Source organism: Saccopteryx bilineata, chromosome 2 (assembly GCF_036850765.1).
Source record: "Saccopteryx bilineata isolate mSacBil1 chromosome 2, mSacBil1_pri_phased_curated, whole genome shotgun sequence".
Lineage (NCBI taxonomy): Eukaryota > Metazoa > Chordata > Mammalia > Chiroptera > Emballonuridae > Saccopteryx > Saccopteryx bilineata.
This window is the reverse complement of record NC_089491.1, coordinates 153,000,054-153,017,257: the sequence shown is the minus strand read 5'-3', so window position 1 is coordinate 153,017,257 and position 17,204 is coordinate 153,000,054. Positions and strand designations below refer to the sequence as shown.

Here is a 17,204-nt window from a genome sequence, read left to right as displayed (position 1 = left end):
CCCGCAGCCATGGCTAGATTGGTTCAAGTGCATCGGCCCAGGGCACTGAGAATAGCTCCGTGGAGCCTCTGCCTCAGGTGCTAAAAGTTGCTCAGTTGCAAATATGGCCCCAGCTGGGCAGAGCATTGGCCCCAGGCGGGGGCAGCCAGGTGGATCCTGGTGGGGGCACATGTGGGAATCTGTCTCTCTAGCTCCCCTCCTCTCACTTGGAAAAATAAGGAAAAAAAAGAAAAAAAGTTTTAAGAGCATGTCAAGAAATTCAGCAATCAAGATAATATTTTAATAAAATATTTTTTAAATCAAAATTTAAACCAAAAAAGATCCACAATGAACAACATATCAAAACTTTAAACAAAAGACAAGATCAGCAATCTTGCCATGCCACGTAATACTGGAGACTGAAACAAGAGGCAAACTCAGCCCCACCGGCCCTGACCCCTCTGTCCCTGGTGGGGCTGGAAGGCCTGAAGAATGAGGCTGTAACTATGATGCCTTACTTCCTGAAGAAAGAGAGTTCTGAAACAATAAAGAGTAAAAGGTTTATGTCTGTATAGTGTTTTCTGCACTTTTGTGCATTCTGTTTCCTAATTTAAAAATATACTAAACCATTAAAAATTAGGAAGGAGCCTGACCAGGCAGTGGTGCAGTGGATAGAGCATCGGACTGGGATGCAGAAGGACCCAGGTTCAAGACCCCAAAGTCGCACCAGCTTGAGCACGGGCTCATCTGGCTTGAGCAAAGCTCACCAGCTTGGACCCAAGGTTGCTGGCTCGAGCAAGGGGTTCCTCAGTCTGCTGAAGGCCCGCAGTCAAGGCACATATGAGAAAGCAATCGATGAACAACTAAGGTGTCACAACGAAAAACTGATGATTGATGCTTCTCATCTCTCTCTGTTCCTGTCTGTCTGTCCCTATCTGTCCCTCTCTCTGTCCCTGTAAATAAATAAATAAAATAAAATAAAATAAAATAAAAAATTAGGAAGAAAATGATATAAGGTATTCTGTGGGTTGGCTTAAATAGCTTCACAAATGTCCATCTTACCTGAAAAGTGTGAATAGTTCTTGCCCATGCATGTCGTATGCGACAATGTTTCATCAGTTTCCCAAAATCCACAGTTACTTCCAAGCCAGCCATGTTATTAATGGTCAAAGATCTTCTCTTTCCAAGAGTTACATCAGTTATATCCTGTCACCAAAATAAAGAAGTATTCTGTATGTTTTCAAATATGCACTGTAAAGATAGTCTATTGTTGGCTTGAACATAAAATGAAAGCATCTTGTAAGTAAAAGCATGTATATTCATTAGCATCGTTAAGAACTCCAAAAGGCTTTAAAACCTATGCTTGAGCACAAACTGAATATATGTATACACATAAATAATTTAACAAATAGTGCTCGCTTTGGCAGCACATATACTAAAATTGGAACGATACAGAGAAGATTAGCATGGCCCCTGCACAAGGATGACACGCAAATTCGTGAAGCGTTCCATATTTTTTGCGCTACAATGAACAGGGTAGGAACCCTTTTCATTACTTAAAGGTAACCACCATTGAAAAAACCACCACAGAAGCACATGAGATAAAAAAGATAGCAACAGTGGAAAGATGTATGGAATACAACCAAATAAAAACAAAAGATAGAAAAACGAAAGAAAAGGATCAAACAAGACACAAAACTAACAGAAAGCAATCTATAAAATGGCAATAGGGAACTCACAAGTGTCAATAATTACACTAAATGTAAACGGATTAAACTCACCAATAAAAAGACACAGAGTAGCAGAATGGATTAAAAAAGAAAATCCAACTGTATGCTGCCTACAGGAAACTCATCTAAGTAACAAGGATAAAAACAAACTCAAAGTGAAAGGCTGGAAAACAATGCTCCAAGCAAATAACATCCAAAAAAAAAGCAGGCGTAGCAATACTCATATCTGATAATGCTGACTACAAGACAACAAAAGTACTCAGAGACAAAAATGGCCATTTAATAATGGCTAAGGGGACACTGAATCAAGAAGACATAACAATTCTTAATATATATGCACCAAACCAAGGAGCACCAAAATATATAAGACAGCTACTTGTTGACCTTAAAACAAAAACTGACAAAAATACAATCATACTTGGAGACCTCAATACACCGCTGACGGCTCTAGATCGGTCATCCAAACAGAGAATCAACAAAGACATAGTGGCCTTAAACAAAACACTAGAGCACCTGGATATGATAGACATCTACAGGACATTTCATCCCAAAGTGACTGAGTATACATTTTTCTCCAGTGTACATGGATCATTCTCAAGAATTGACCATATGTTGGGCCACAAAAACAACATCAGCAAATTCAGAAAAATCGAAGTTGTACCAAGCATATTTTCTGATCATAAAGCCTTGAAACTAGAATTCAACTGCAAAAAAGAGGGGGGAAAACCCACAAAATTGTGGAAACTAAACAACATACTTCTAAAAAATGAATGGGTCAAAGAAGAAATAAGTGCAGAGATCAAAAGATATATACAGACTAATGAAAATGACAATACGACATATCAGAATCTATGGGATGCAGCAAAAGCAGTGATTAGAGGGAAGTTCATATCACTTCAGGCATATATGCACAAACAAGAGAGAGCCCAAGTGAACCACTTAACTTCACACCTTAAGGAACTAGAAAAAGAAGAACAAAGACAACCCAAAACCAGCCGAAGAAAGGAGATAATAAAAATCAGAGCAGAAATAAAAGAAATAGAGAACAGTAAAACTATAGAAAAAATTAATAGAACAAAGAGCTGGTTCTTTGAAAAGATCAATAAAATTGACAAACCCTTGGCAAGACTTACCAAGGAAAAAAGAGAAAAAACTCATATAAACAAAATCCAAAATGAAAGAGGAGAAATCACCACGGACACCGTAGATATACAAAGAATTATTGTAGAATACTATGAAAAACTTTATGCCACTAAATTCAACAATCTAGAAGAAATGGATAAATTCCTAGAACAATACAACCTTCCTAGACTGAGTCAAGAAGAAGCAGATAGCCTAAACAGACCTATTAGTAGAGAAGAAATAGAAAAAACCATTAAAAACCTCCCCAAAAATAAAAGTCCAGGCCCTGATGGCTATACCAGCGAATTTTATCAAACATTCAAAGAAGACTTGGTTCCTATTCTACTCAAAGTCTTCCAAAAAATTGAAGAAGAAGCAATACTTCCAAACACATTTTATGAGGCCAACATAACCCTCATACCAAAACCAGGCAAGGATGGCACAAAGAAAGAAAACTACAGACCAATATCTCTAATGAATACAGATGCTAAAATACTAAACAAAATACTAGCAAATCTAGTATACTACAACAACATATTAAAAAAATAATACATCATGATCAAGTGGGATTCATCCCAGAATATCAAGGATGGTTCAACATACGTGAAACGGTTAACATAATACACCATATCAACAAAACAAAGAACAAAAACCACATGATCTTATCAATAGACGCAGAAAAGGCTTTCGATAAAATACAACACAATTTTATGTTTAAGACTCTCAACAAAATGGGTATAGAAGTAAAATATCTCAACATGATAAAGGCCATATATGATAAACCATCAGCTAACATCATATTAAATGGCACTAAACTAAAGGCTTTCCCCCTTAAATCAGGAACAAGACAGGGTTGTCCACTCTCTCCACTCTTATTTAATGTGGTACTAGAGGTTCTAGCCAGAGCAATCAGACAAGACAAAGAAATAAAAGGCATCCATATCGGAAAAGAAGAAGTAAAGGTATCACTTTTTGCAGATGATATGATCCTATACATCGAAAACCCCAAAGAATCCACAAAAAGACTACTAGAAACAATAAGCCAATACAGTAAGGTCGCAGGATACAAAATTAACATACCAAAGTCAACAGCCTTTCTATATGCCAACAATGAAACAACTGAGAACGAACTCAAAAGAATAATCCCCTTCACAATTGCAACAAAAAAAATAAAATACTTAGAAATAAACATAACAAAGAATGTAAAGGACTTATATAATGAAAACTATAAACCATTGTTAAGAGAAATCGAGAAAGATATAATGAGATGGAAGAATATTCCTTGTTCTTGGTTAGGAAGAATAAATATAATCAAGATGGCTATATTACCCAAAGCAATATACAAATTTAATGCAATTCCCATCAAAATTCCAATGACATTTTTTAAAGAAATGGAACAAAAAAATCATCAGATTTATATGGAACTATAAAAAACCTCGAATAGCCAAAGCAATCCTAAAGAAAAACAATGAAGCTGGGGACATTACAATACCTGACTTCAAACTATATTATAGAGCCACGATAATCAAAACAGCATGGTATTGGCAGAAAAATAGACACTCAGACCAATGGAACAGAATAGAAAGTCCAGAAATAAAACCACATATATATAGTCAAATAATTTTCGATAAAGGGGCCAAGAACATACAATGGAGAAAAGAAAGCCTCTTCAATAAATGGTGCTGGGAAAACTGGAAAGCCACATGCAAAAGAATGAAACTTGACTACAGTCTGTCCCCTTGTACTAAAATTAACTCAAAATAGATCAAAGACCTAAATATAAGACCTGAAACAATAAAGTACATAGAAGACATAGGTACTAAACTCATGGACCTTGGTTTTAAAGAGCATTTTATGAATTTGACTCCAAAGGCAAGAGAAGTGAAGGCAAAGATAAATGAATGGGACTACATCAGACTAAAAAGTTTTTGCTCAGCAAGAGAAACTGACAACAAAATAAACAGACAGCCAACTAAATGGGAAATGATATTTTCAAACAACAGCTCAGATAAGGGCCTAATATCCAAAATATACAAAGAACTCATAAAACTCAACAACAAACAAAAAAACAATCCAATAAAAAAATGGGAAGAGGACATGAACAGACACTTCTCCCAGGAGGAAGTACAAATGGCCAACAGATATATGAAAAGATGCTCATCTTCTTTAGTTATTAGAGAAATGCAAATCAAAACTGCAATGAGATACCACCTCACACCTGTTAGATTAGCTATTATTAACAAGACAGGTAATAGCAAATGTTGGAGAGGCTGTGGAGAAAAAGGCACCCTCATGCACTATTGGTGGGAATGTAAAGTAGTACAACCATATGGAAGAAAGTATGGTGGTTCCTCAAAAAACTGAAAATAGAACTACCTTATGACCCAGTAATCCTTCTACTGGGTATATACCCCAAAAACTCAGAAACATAGATACGTAAAGACACATGCAACCCCATGTTCATTGCAGCACTGTTCACAGTGGCCAGGACATGGAAACAACCAAAAAGCCCGTCAATACACGACTGGATAAAGAAGATGTGGCACATATACACTATGGAATACTACTCAGCCATAAGAAATGATGACATCGGATCATTTACAGCAAAATGGTGGGATCTTGATAACATTATACGAAGTGAAATAAGTAAATCAGAAAAAACCAGGAACTGCATTATTCCATACGTAGGTGGGACATAAAAGTGAAACTAAGAGACATTGATAAGAATGTGGTGGTTACGGGGGGAGGGGGGAAAGGGAGAGGGAAAGGGGGAGGGGGAGGGGCACAAAGAAAACTAGATAGAAGGTGACAGAGGACAATCTGACTTTGGGTGATGGGTATGCAACATAATTGAAAGACAATATAACCTGGACTTGTTGATCTTTGAATATATGTAACCTGATTTATTGATGTCGCCCCATTAAAAAAATAAAAGTATAATTAAAAATAATAATAATAATTTAATAAATATAAATGGAAGTTTTCGGTTCTTGAAACTTAACCAAATTTGACTCTGGAAAACAGTCTATGTTGTCTTTCCTATTTCAAAGTCTATACATTTCATTTCTTGTACTGACTAAGTAGATCTGCATATACCCTGTGTAAAAACCACTTTCCCTCACTGCTTTTAAATAAGAAGCTTAGAAGTTTAAGAGGGTGTTTATACAATGAGAAAAAATTGAAGGTGACCACTTCTACAGTTTCTATATTTAAGCAGCAGCCAAGGAAATGATGCTTTATAAAATATGTTTCATTTGTTCCTTGTTTTTGTTACTCAAGCATTTCAAGCTTACTGAAATGTTTTTTAACCAAGTCTTCCAGAAAATCTTATAGAAAAAATACTTCCCAACTCATTTTATGAAGCCAGCACCACTCTGACACCAAACTCAGACCAGATATTACTAGAAAACCATAAACCAATATCCCTCAAATATGGATGTAAAAATCCTTCACAAAAAATTATGGAAGAAGAATGTCAATTCTGATATGACTGGATCTCTAACAGGTAAAAAGGTACTATCTTTCTGTTACCACTTACTTTTCTTATGAAAAATATTTCTCCATTGCAGAGTCGAATACCGTGTTCAAAGTCATGCTTATTTTTAGCAGCACCATGAGGAATACCATCAAAATCTTCACCACTCGCCTCTAGTTCATTATTTTGCTGACTGTTCAAGGTATTTTCAGGCAGTAAGTCCGAGAGATATGCATTCTTGGTACAACAAATTTTATCACCAACTCCAAATATAAGTCTATTCTGATGGTCTCTGTGTTAGAAAATGATAATAAGTCATTGTAGAAAATTTTAATTTCAGATTATTTAATCATTAACTTCCACCCAGATCCAATTCAATGCTCAAAACAGTTTCCCCACTTTCTTGACTCCCCTTTCATCATCCAAAATTCCACAAGAAACTGGGCTCCCGCGGGTGCAGTCTGATCACCTCTTCTCTCTGTACCACCTCAAACTCACGACCACTGCCCAGCCAAACTCTCTGTTTAAAGTCTGGCATAAATGCTGATGTCTCTCTTGCCCTCTACATTCTAAAAGTCACCAAAAATCTTACTGACTCTACCTCTCAAATTTATCCTGTCCTCCAATCACTTTTATCACTATCCTATTTCAGGTCCTACGGCACTTATACACATTTCCACTATAATAATAATAACTTATTAAAATAATAGCTAATTGAATAAATGCTGACAATATACTAGTTATTGCAATAAGTGCTTTAGGTATATTATTTCGTTTGGTCTTTACTACAATGCTCTGAGGAAATTCTGTGTAAGTATCCGCTTTGACACACTGGAAAGGTGAAGTTACCTACTCAAGATCACAGTCACAGGGGCCCAGCTTGCATGGCTCCAATCTTGTGTTTATAAACCCTTTATTAGGCTACCTAACATGGTTTTTCTGTGTGTTTTCCCTCAACTAACACATCTCTGAATTCTCTGCACTTAATAAATACTTGGTGTTCATAAATGCAACAGATTAGAGTTAATTTTTCCTGTGTGTAGAGTGTAAGTATTTCTCTGATCTGTGTCCACCGCGGTGCTCTCTGCAGGCAGCCTGCTGCTAAGGTTCTTGGACACACTACACTAATACATTATCATTTGAAAAACTGTCCTGAATTCTCCACACTCATCTTAGAAAAGTTTGAGTCCACCAACCTGGAAACAAGGAAAATTCTATCTTTGTTTTTCTTATTACATTGGTTATCAAACAGTCCATTCCTGCCCTAGCCAGGTAGTTCAGTTGGTTACAACACTGTCCCAAAGTGCAGAGGATCCCAGTTCAATCCCTGGTCAGGGCACTTGAAAGAACAGATCAATGTTTCTCTCTCTCTCTCTCTCTCTCTCTCTCTCTCTCAAATCAGTAAAATAATCATTAAAAAGAAAAAGTCAATTCCTAAGGACATATATTTAATCGAAGAGATCATCTTACACCATAAATGGGGGAAAAACAATTTTTAGATACACAGGTACAGTGATAAAAGTGTCAAAACAAACAAAAGAACACCGAATCAAGAAAGGGCTATCCTCCAGGTTTCAGTTCTTTGTGCTCACTTGATTAGGTGGCCCGTGTAGTGCTTGCAACAGCAAGCATTGATGACATCGCAGTCTTGCCTGAAACACATGAAAATGCAAGGGTCACCTCCATAGAATTTGTTTTGTGCTTATTTCTGTTACCAACAGTTATGACATACTGGATTCTATAAAAGTCTCCAGGACTTCTCCTGAAAATGTATTTTGTAAATTTGATCTTAACATAATAAGACTTTGTTCCATTCAGATTTCCTGTGATTTTCCAAATACAATATTTTGTAGAAAGAACCCTGTTTAGAAACTGCCATATATGATATATGTCTAAGAAAGAAATACTTAAAAATAAGAGAAAGAATTAAAGTGATGAACCTGAAGAGACTCTTTCAAATGGTATCTATTTATATATATATATTAATTATATATAATAAGATTTATTATATATTTATATATATATTAAATATATATAATAAGATTTAAAAGCTAGATTTGAAATGTTAAAATATTGTAAATGCTTTACCTTCTAAATGCAATAAATTGTGATGTTTCTGCATGTTGTAGGTCATTTTCTTTGAGTAAGGTTCTAACAGCAGAATATAAATCTGACAATTAAAAAGAAAAAAGTTAACACAGAAAAGCACCAAACTACAATATTGTTTCTATGGAGAAACGGATTCAGAACTCCTGCTAAGGGGTGCGGGAAACATCTCACCACATGGAATACAAGTAACCACAGGAACACGACCTCTGCCTACAGCAGCCAGAGCAATAGAGGAGAAAATGGAAACAAGGGTTCTAGACACCCTGTCCTTTGCAGAGAGTCTGCCACAAGCCAGGACAGCTCCTAATATGTAATACAATCACTGTATAGTCACTGACGGTTTGTGAATGCTCAATTTAAAATATGAGCAAGCAGACAAAATATGGAACAGAATTACTAATGTAAGACTTCTGGACCCTGGCCAGTTGGCTCAGTGGACAGAACGTCGGCCCAGCGTGTGGACATCCCAAGCTCGGTCGCTGGTCAGGGCACACATGAGAAGCGACCATCTGCTTCTCTTCTCCTCCTCCTCCCCTTTCTCTCCCTCTTCCCCTCCCGTAGCCAGTGGTTTAGTTGGTCCAAGCATCAGCCTCAGGCACTGAGGAGAGCATCAGGCCCAGACGGGGGTTGCCAGGTGGATCCATGGGAGTCTATCTCCTGTCCTCTCACTTAAAAAAAAGGACTTCTTTCTGTTTTAACTTTTGGTGGTACTAGTAGTAGTAAGTTATACTTTGAGTATTGCTCTGCCTGTTTTTTAATTTAATCTTAACACTCATATGAGGCACATATTATCATGTCCAAGGCTGATATTTAGTGGATTTGTACCAATATAACATATTTTTTTCTTCTTTTCAAAGTGAGAGGAAAAGAGATAGAGAGACAGAATTTTACATGTGGCCTGACCGGAATCCACCTGGCAACCACTCCCTGGGGCTGACGCTCTGCTCATCTGGGGCCATGCTCACAACCAAACTATTTTTAGCATCTGATGCTGAGGCTCCAGGAGCCACCCTCAGCACCCAGGCTGATGCACTCGAACCAATCAAGCCATGGCTACAGGAGGGGAAGAGAGAGAGAAGGCAGAGAGGGAAGGGGAGAGAAGCAGATGGGCACTTCTCCTGTGTGCCCTGACCGGGAATCAAACCCAGAACATTAACATGACAGGCCAGAGCTCCACCACTGAGCCAACCAGCCAGGGCTCAGTATAAAATACTGAGATACTTACTTACATAATGGCTAAAAGATAGTTACTCCCCAAACATCACAATACTCCATCCTCACTCCAATCATGTCTTCCTCCCGCCAGAACCTCTGGACTTCCCCACAATTCAGCACCTAAAAGCTTAACCCTGGTACAACAGGGGCATCTACTCCAAGAGTGAAGCTAGAAAATAGTTTGACTATCACCGCTAATCACATCCTTGTTATGAATGAGAAATAGAGGCTTTTGGAAGCAAAAGTGATTTTCCCAATGGGGTAGGGTGGCTGGACTCCTGCTTTAGAGCTCAGATCACTGACTATGATGACATCCACTTACAACTTGTCCTTCCTGAGAGCACAGAGAAGGATGCTTCCTCTAATCTCTCTTAGCAATACTACAAAACAGCTAACACTACTCATGAGAGAACAGATACAAAAATTTGGGTAAGAACATCTCAGGCTTGTGTGCCCTTCCCTCAAAGCAGATGAATCACAGCAGAATGAAAGAGCCCAGGCTCTGTGACGCCTTGTTCAAGGAAGAGTAAATTATTTGATAGCTGGGCACTTCATTTTTTAGTTGAAGGCAGGATTATCACTAAAAAATGGCCAATACCCCAGCCACCCCTGGCCTTCCAGAACAGGAATTTCCCAAGGTCTCAGGGAATGCTGCTTCCTTCCACATGTACAGGATCACGCTATTCTGCTCTTTGCTTTTTTCTCTCTCTACTTTTCACAGATCAGCACCTACAGCATTTCAATATGCACAATGAATTTCATTGATCCTAAGACATGTTTTTCTCACATTTTAACATGTCTAGAATTGTAACCCAGCTACGAAGTCTATCTTAGATCTTTGTACTCTGCAATAATGAGAATAATTTACTCAATAACAATTATTAATGAAAAAATACTATATGCTTCACTAAGGAATATTTATTTAATTCTTTTAAAGAGACTAATTTTCCAGCTAAGGTCTGTAGTTAAGATAGAAAAACAGCATCGGTTAAGCTCTGGTACCATTCTAAAACAGACAGTTTTTAAGTACATTTTTACTAATGTAAAGAATAGGTGCCAGAAATAAAATTAACCATATTTTAGTTAGATCTAAATGGCGTAGCAAAGAAGCCAAGTTACTTAACCATTGAAGTTTCATTTTCTTCATCTGCACTAGCACCCACTGTTATCCAATCTGTTGTGACAATAAATATTATCTATTCATTATCCACGATATAGTAAAACATCACAAAACAGTATGCGTCTTATAATCTAATTTATGTAAATCTAAAATAAATAATATATGTTTGTGTTGGATATAATGTTTAAAAGGATAAACACCAAGGCCTCACTGTGCATGTGACCTTACAGGGCTGTTGAGGAAAAAAGCAAAAGAAAGATTACAGAGAAATATTAATTTTTACTTCAAATATTTCTGTATCATTTGACTCTTTTCAAGGAAGATAAATTATTTTTATAGTCAAAAGAAACCTAAAGGCATTTATAGAAGATTATGTATTAAAAAGAAAAAAAAATACTGTACTAAGTGAATGAATTCTAACCCAAGGATTCTAAGATGGGTGATACACACAACATAAGAAAAGCTTAAGGGTCAAGTCCTGTCACTTAAGTCACACACACAGTGAAAGCAGCTAAGTAGAAAGGCTATACCTTTAAGAACTGTGGCAATAAATCATCAATAATAATCATTTAAATTTTTACTAATTCAATTCTGAGTATACCATTATACTTTTTTAAAAGTTTGCTAAGTAAGTTTATAATAGAAATAAAGACCAAAAGGTTTAATCTATTTAAATAGGTTAATTTGCAATAGGTAATTTAATATCCATTATTCATTTAAAAAAATAACGTTTATGTACTGCCTCAAAACTGATGAATGCTCTCAACCCTTACAACAGCTCCACAGGCACTGTGACTGTGATTCCAATTTTATAAATGATTAAGTGATGGTGACATGGATCATAGACATAACAGTGAGGATCTCCTATACCATGCTCTTTCTCAACCTTGTCATAATGTCATCCTAACACCCATCATTAGCAGTGATACTTGTCCATTTAATAATAAATAGAACAGAAATATTGGGACTCAACTTGGCAACAGTTGACAGCCACTATTTTTATTTCACAAATATACTCAAAATAACAAATGCATGTACTTTTCAAACTGCTACAAAAGAAAATTTCATTAAGACATGCCTACTGGCCCTGGTCAGTTGACTCAGTGGTAGAGCACTGGCCCGGCGAGTGGAAGTCTCAGGTTTGATTCCTGGTCAGGGCACATAAGAGAGGCAACCATCTGCTTTTCCACCTTTCTTTCTTTCTTTCTCTCTCTCTCTCTCTCTCTTTCTCTTCCCCTCCTGCAGCCATGGCTCGACTGGTTCGAGCAACTTGGTCTTGGGTGCTGAGAATGGCTCTGTGGCCTCCTCCTCAGGTGCTAAACAAATGGCTCAGCAACAGAGCAAGGGCTCCCGATGGGCAGAGCACTAGTAGGCTTGCCAGGTGGATCTGGGTCAGAGGCACATGCAGGAGTCTGTCTGTCTCTCTGCCTCCCCTCCTCTAAGTAAAATTTAAAAATAAAAACTAAAAAAAAGACATGCTTCCTCCTAAATAAACTTGAATCACTGAAGCTTTGCTTTTTAAACTAATCATATATATCCATTTATTCACTCAATGAATATTTGAGTCCTTAATATATATGTGACAAGAGCTTACTTCTTTATAAAATCCTAGGGTAATCTGCTTTTGATGATTAATAAATAAGTTTATTTTCCATTTTTACCATAAAATAAAATTATAACTAGTCATTTAATAACTAGATCACAAAATGAAACATTCAACCTTATATAACACAAAAGTTTGTACTTACAAGGGTGATGACTACTTTTCGATAACTGAGAACTAGCATCCTCTTCTGGGAGTCTCACAAAAATGAACGTTTTATCTTGTAATGAGACGGGGCATATTGGATCATCAGAGATAATCAGCTCTGCATCAAATTTTGGAAATTGACGATTTGAGATTCTTAAAGAGGGTAAAATAATATACCAAGAACCTTAATATCCAAAAATGTATCTGCATATATGATCAGAGATAATGTCATTACAATAATTAATATGTTAATAGATAAATAGGGTAAACACGCTATCCATATATGCATTATATATAGTAAATGAGTTTCAAAATAGAATTAGCACAACCATAATGTTACATTTAGCTATTATCCCCACCCCTTAGCAAATTAAAAACATTGGAAAATATTGTCACAGAATTTACTAAGTACCATTCTGAGAACTTGACCTACTTTTTTCCAAACAGCAAAGAACCATACAAGGTATGTAAATATCCTCATTTCATAGGTGAGCAACATGAGACTTAGTCAACTGTAATGGATGGCCCAGGGCCACAGACACAAGAAGCCGGAGAGCTAGGCAGCCAATCTGCGCCCATTTAGCTACTTACCCTTTTCTATTTAAACTACTTGGGACACTTTGGAGGCTTATCCATATGTTTACTTGATCTCTTCCCCTTTCTTCATATGTATGGCCTCATTTTCCCAATTGAACCAAATATCCACATCTTCTCTTTGCTTCTATTCCCTCCTCCTCCCCTTCAGTTCATTTCTCAAGATTAGCAAATTGTATCAAGAAACAGAGCAAGGGGAAGTGCCTTGACATAATAGAGTCAGTCCTTGGAAATGTGGAAGACAACTGACTCCTTGAAGACCTAATAGCACCCTGGTTACCCCGGTTACCAAAGGTAGTGGTACCCTACCATGTCATCTTCGACCCTTCCCCACACAGCTGAAAGGGAGAAAAGGAGAAAGAAGTCTGTCCCTGCTGGAAATGTCCCAGATTTAATTTCTGGAGATTGAGAATCATCATGAATTTCCTATTTTGCTTCTAACCCAGGATAGGTAACATATTCCTATAACAAGGATCTTTTCCCTGGTATCACTGGGATCCTTCTGTCACTAAATAATTGGTGATGATTAAGAAGAAATGACGAAAGAAGCACAGCTCAGCCCAAATGGTATCAAAAGGGTTACTAAACGGCATTCCTAAATTTCGGATAAAACTGAGTTCTAAGAAGTCTAATGTGCTTTAGAATCTCCAAGGATGTTTACACTTCAATATGACCAGTCATCTACCAATATCCCCCAAATGCGCAGAGGTATTACAGGAAAAGAGTATTACACATCCAACTGCATTTTTTTTCTTAATGTTTTAATACAAACCTACATCATCTACTCTATTCTTATTGATTCTTCCTCTACTCCCACTATTCTATCCAGAGCAGACAAGGGCATAGACCAGCGGTTCTAAACCTGTGGGTCGTGACCCCGGCGGGGTCGCCTAAAGCCATCGGAAAATATATAATGCATATCAGGTATTTACATTCTGAATCATAACTGTAGCAAAATTACAGTTATGAAGTAGCCACCAAAATTATTTTTTGGTTCAGGGTCACTGCAACATGAGGAACCGTATTGGGTCACGGCATTAGAAAGGTTGAGAACCACTGGCATAGACAAAGTAGGTTTAATGTTCTAGTTTCTGCCGATAGCTGAACAAGGAAATGTTCAAGCAACAAAAACATCTTATAAAAGAGAGTCAAAGAGATAAATTTTGTCCAATGCATAAAACAGTCTCTTAGTAGTCCTATAATATCTATTATAAAAGATCACTCTAAAGATTTATGCAAACACTAAGGGAAAAGAAGGGTTCTTCTTTACTTTAAGAAGATTAATATGTCATGGATGCTACCAGAACTCATGAAGGATTAAATGTCATATTTGTTTATTTTGCTTTGGGTTTTCTTACAATAATTATGGGAACTCTTTTCCCCAATTCTCCCTTGAACTCAACTGAACTCATGTCTAAGTCTCTGTTCCCCTTGAGCTTATTCTAGCCTCTAAGCTTGATACAACTTTAATTCAAAAGTACACTTTTTAAATCAGGAAAACACATTCATTTTTAAATTTCATTATGGGACCGTAATAAAAAATACTAACTTTGTTTTTCTAATTATGAGGCAAAAAATTTGTGTGTGTGTTTGTGTGTGTGTGTATCTGAAGGATAGGTTTGAGAATAATAGTAAATAAGCGTACTGCACTGAACCACCCTAACTCAAAAGCTAATATGTATGTTTTTAACCTTTTATTTCTAATATAACAGAGAGAAAATGCAAAGTTGTAGTTATAGTATACCTTGTGGCGTTGTCCACAATAAGCTCAGATTCTGCTCTGTGGTTTGTCTTTAGTTCAATAGCACAACTTCTTGACTTAAAAGTATCAAAAAGATCTGTCAGCAAGTTACCAGGTTCAATGCTGGGTAACTGTCTAATATCACCTGAAAGGGGAGGGAAATAGAAACAGTAGGTTTTAGTAACTGGGATCTTGAAATTTAGGAATTATTTTATTTCTCCTTACTGATATGTGCTATCATTATAAACAGTTACTCTGAGAAAAAAGCTAAAAAAATCTATGTGTAAAATGACTTGAGAACAATAAGTACTTAAAAATGTTTAACAAGGCCCTGGCCGGTTGGCTCAGCGGTAGAGCGTCGGCCTGGTGTGCAGGGGACCCGGGTTTGATTCCCAGCCAGGGCACATAGGAGAAGCGCCCATTTGCTTCTCCACCCCCCCTCCTTCCTCTCTCTCTCTTCCCCTCCCGCAGCCGAGGCTCCATTGGAGCAAAGATGGCCTGGGCGCTGGGGATGGCTCCTTGGCCTCTGCACCAGGCGCTGGAGTGGTTGGTCGGGGTAGAGCATCGCCCCCTGGTGGGCAGAGCGTCGCCCCTGGTAGGCGTGCCGGGTGGATCCCAGTCGGGTGCATGCGGGAGTCTGTCTGACTGTCTCTCCCGTTTCCAGCTTCAGAAAAATAGAAAAAAAAAAAAAAAAAGTTTAACAAGCCTGACCAGGTTGTGGAGCAGTGGATAGAGCGTTGGACTGGGACGTCAAGGACCCAGGTTCAAATCCCCAAGGCTTGAGCAAAGGTTCATCCAGCTTGAGTGTGAGGTCGCTGGCTTGAGCATGGAATCACAGACATGACCCCATGGTCGCTGGCTTGAAGCCCAAGGTCACTTGCTTCAGCCTAGGGTTGCTGGCTTGAGCAAGGGGTCACTTGCTGTGCTGTAGCCCCTCCTGGTCAAAGCATATATGAGAAAGCAATCAATGAACAACTAAAGAGACTAAGGAGCCGCAATGAAAAATTGATGCTTCTCATCTCTCTCCCTTCCTGCCTGTCCGTCTCTGCCACACAAAAAAATATCATTAAGATTAAACCATATAAGATATTTAAAAAATAGCAATAACACAATAAGGTTAAAATCTGAATCAGGCCCTGGCCGGTTGGCTCAGTGGTAGAGCGTCAGCCGTTCGATTCCCAGCCAGGGAACATGGGAGAAGCGCCCATCTGCTTCTCCACCCCTCCCCCTCTCCTTCCTCTCTGTCTCTCTCTTCCCCTCCCGCAGCCAAGGCTCCATTGGAGCAAAGTTGGCCCGGGCGCTGAGGATGGCTCTATGGCCTCTGCCTCAGGCGCTAGAATGGCTCTGAATGCAACAGAGCAATGCCCCAGATGGGCAGAGCATTGCCCCCTGGTGGGCATGCCGGGTGGATCCCGGTCGGGCGCATGCGGGGGTCTGTCTGACTGCCTCCCCATTTCCAACTTCAGAAAAATACAAAAAAATATATATATATCTGAATCAAACTTCTTTCATACCTATAACCACAGGCAAACTGTGCAAAGACATATTTTGGCTAACATGTAAAGAAAAAAAACAGGCCTTATATAGCTGGTATTTATTCAATCCTGCTTAATGTCTTATGAAATATGAAAGAATCTATGGCCTCAAATTAATAAAATAAACATATAAAATACAAATAAACAATGCCAATGCATTTGACAACAGATAAATTCTAGTAAGGTAATAATAACATTTTTCTTTATTAAAAATCTTTTGAGGGGGTGGGGGAGGGGAGGGGCACAAAGAAAACCAGATAGAAGGTGACGGAAGACATTTGACTTTGGGTGAGGGGTATATAGCATAATCAAATGTCAAAATAATCTGGAGATGTTTTTCTCTCAACGTATGTACCCTGATTTATCAATGTCACTGCATTAAATTTAATTTTAAAAAATGATAAAAAAATCTTTTGATGTTAAACAAACCAACCAACCAACCATACAGATAAGAAAAAGTATTTTCTGCATAAAAGATGAGGAGCTTGAACTTAATAGAATCAACTATTTATAAAATATCTTCAAATATCTAAAAAATTACATATATAATTTGATTCTCATACTGTAATTCTATTTTTTCCTCCATTAAACCACATAGTCTATAGAACAGTATATACCCAATAGATTCTAACTGAATCTCACTGAAATTGGAAAGGACTTAACAGTCTAGTAAGGTCTAATTAGATTTATTAGCTTAAAATCATAAAATTACTTTTAAGAGGTCTATAAGTCAGACATTTTATTATTTCCAAAATCTACATCTTGATTTACTCTGAGTCTGTGACATTTTTACCATTTTAATAGTCATCAGAGGATCAATACATAGTAGTCCCT

The 17,204-nt window shown here is 37.6% G+C and overlaps 1 protein-coding gene and 1 non-coding gene across 3 annotated transcripts in view; one reads left to right on the top strand and one right to left on the bottom strand.

Annotated features, from left to right (window-relative positions):
* HELB (DNA helicase B) overlaps positions 1-17,204 on the bottom strand; it is a 49,920-nt gene that overhangs the window by 12,942 nt on the left and 19,774 nt on the right. For both annotated transcript variants that reach the window (XM_066258204.1, XM_066258205.1), the window contains 6 exons: positions 14,839-14,980; positions 12,499-12,653; positions 8,395-8,476; positions 7,899-7,958; positions 6,370-6,598; positions 1,042-1,185 (listed from right to left, as the gene is read on the bottom strand). In XM_066258204.1, coding sequence (XP_066114301.1) covers positions 1,042-1,185; positions 6,370-6,598; positions 7,899-7,958; positions 8,395-8,476; positions 12,499-12,653; positions 14,839-14,980 — 812 coding nt within the window. The remainder of the gene's footprint in view (positions 1-1,041; positions 1,186-6,369; positions 6,599-7,898; positions 7,959-8,394; positions 8,477-12,498; positions 12,654-14,838; positions 14,981-17,204) is intronic.
* LOC136327835 (U6 spliceosomal RNA) lies at positions 1,391-1,497 on the top strand. Its single transcript, XR_010729896.1, has one exon. It is a non-coding gene; the product is annotated as a U6 spliceosomal RNA (small nuclear RNA).